The sequence below is a fragment of the Scaptodrosophila lebanonensis genome, unplaced genomic scaffold, assembly GCF_003285725.1.
Source record: "Scaptodrosophila lebanonensis strain 11010-0011.00,11010-0021.00 unplaced genomic scaffold, SlebRS2 tig00001410-arrow-pilon, whole genome shotgun sequence".
In the NCBI taxonomy this organism is placed as follows: Eukaryota; Metazoa; Arthropoda; class Insecta; order Diptera; family Drosophilidae; genus Scaptodrosophila; species Scaptodrosophila lebanonensis.
This window is the reverse complement of record NW_022060738.1, coordinates 2,449,831-2,451,723: the sequence shown is the minus strand read 5'-3', so window position 1 is coordinate 2,451,723 and position 1,893 is coordinate 2,449,831. Positions and strand designations below refer to the sequence as shown.

At 45.2% G+C, this 1,893-nt stretch overlaps 1 protein-coding gene across 1 annotated transcript; it reads right to left on the bottom strand.

The window, feature by feature from the left end:
- Positions 1-445: 445 nt before the first annotated feature.
- LOC115630749 lies at positions 446-1,591 on the bottom strand. Its single transcript, XM_030527404.1, has 2 exons — positions 1,138-1,591; positions 446-1,068 (listed from the first exon to the last, which is right to left on the bottom strand). Exons 1-2 carry the CDS (start codon positions 1,589-1,591, stop codon positions 446-448), a joined length of 1,077 nt encoding a protein of 358 aa, XP_030383264.1.
- Between the last annotated feature and the right edge of the window lie 302 nt (positions 1,592-1,893).

Genomic DNA, 1,893 nt, shown 5'->3' with positions numbered 1-1,893 from the left:
TATATGTACAGTAGATAAAAGGGACGGTGGAAATGTTTTCAAGTTCTGATTTCAAAAGAAATTTGGCAAGAATGCCATCAATAACGTAATATACTTTCGATTCGAATAACTCTTTCTGAGTGAGATTGAAGAGGTAGAGCTTCAGGTACAACTTTTCGCTGAAGTAACTTTTGATAGAACAAGATAAATTGCTGAAAGCACAATCAAAATGGTTTTCTTCAATAGGTGGAGGAAGAAGTGTCAGCATTTTAAGAAGTCATATCGATGTGGAGATATTTAGGAGTTACGCCTTCCATTACCTTTCAATTCATGTGCCTGAATGTGCCTTTTTATTTGCTTTAGTTATATATTTTTACAAATGCTCGAACTTCTCTCTGAATATATCAATGAAATGCACGGAGAATGCATGCAGAATAATCACTGAAATATTCTCGGTTTATTGGAATTAGTGTGGAGGATTGAAAGTCGCCGGATTGCAGCACATTGTGAAACCTCTACTGACGACATTATTCAACTGCAATGGACAATTTACTCGTCTACAGAACGCTGGAGGCGCCGGCATAGCTCTGGCATAAATATTGTTGAGGGTGAGGAAAACGCCCAGTGGCTGGTTTTGGGCATTGCGAATACTCTTGTACATCCACAAGGGGACGGGGAAGCGCCTGTTACCCAAGAAGACATCCCTCATGCGTGGTGGGTTCGAACGCTCGTCGGCGAGTCGCAGCACCCCTACAGCTCCAGTGCGCACATTGTAGAAGGAGTTGACAGGCAGACGACTGCGAATCCATCGTTCAATTGCCTCCCAATTACCATCATTTATGCTGGCGAATTGGGGAACTGCGTTCACATACTTAAAGGTGCCGCACATCTGGTCGCCGAAGAAGAAGTCACCTGCTGCGGCCAAATGGCCACGATTGATAACTGTGACCTGATTGTTGCTGATGTAGCGATTGCGTACGCCAAATAAGTTTTGGAAGGTTGCGTATATGTTGCCCCGCAAGAAAGCGCGCTCCTGGCCTGGTGTGATGACTCCGTCGGCTGACCAAGCGACACAAGGCCGCTGTGGAACTAGGTATGATGGATAAATACAATGAGAACTGATATATTTTAAGCGCCGAAATCTTTGTAAAAACTCACTGAAACTCTTGCCAAAGACACGATGATCGACATACATCACACGCATTTGCCTTCGGTCGTAACACGAACGGTATAGCTCATGCATAGCCCCGAAAAGCCGATGACCCACTTGATAGGCTGTGCCCCGACATCTGCGGTCCACAATAGGTATAGCGCTAGGAAACGGTGGTCTTGGACAAGCCGTAGCTATAGGCGGTCTAAAGGCCCCATTTGGTTGACAGGTGGACGGTGTAATGGTGGTTGCGTTGCAGTACAACCGCAACACTTCGCCAACAGCCGAGCTATCTGTGCGCTTGAGAGACCACTGATTCTGGGCATTACGCAACAAGAAGATGCGTCGGGCATTCTGGACAACGTTTCGAGCAATCATACAGCGTCTCTGGGCGCGCACTCCAGTCCAACCCCCCGGATTAATCGCAAGTATCAGCAGCAGGAACCCAAACTTTCTCAGCATATTGACAGTTGACAAGAACTTAAAGCCAACAAAAAATTGCACTGCTATTTATACACAGTTCCCACACCCCCACACCAACCACAATTGTGTTTCGAGCGGGGCCGGACATCTGTTTAGCCATTGTGCTAAATTCTGTAGCACTTGTGTGCACAAGTGTTGATTTGACTTCTGTGAATGGTCTATTGACTTAAACAAAATGTTTAAATTTATTTTTGAAACGACGCATTGTTTTGTTTTTGTTTTTTAGTGGAACAACAAGTGGGACCCATAAGATGAAGCGAGTCCGAACTCAATTGGTATGA

Bases quoted from the DNA above. Each gene is read 5' to 3' on its own strand.
- LOC115630749 (XM_030527404.1), bottom strand. From the start codon at position 1,591: ATGCTGAGAAAGTTTGGGTTCCTGCTGCTGATACTTGCGATTAATCCG. The intron at 1,069-1,137 runs GTGAGTTTTTAC...CATCATACCTAG, and splicing joins TGTCTTTGGCAAGAGTTTCA to TTCCACAGCGGCCTTGTGTC.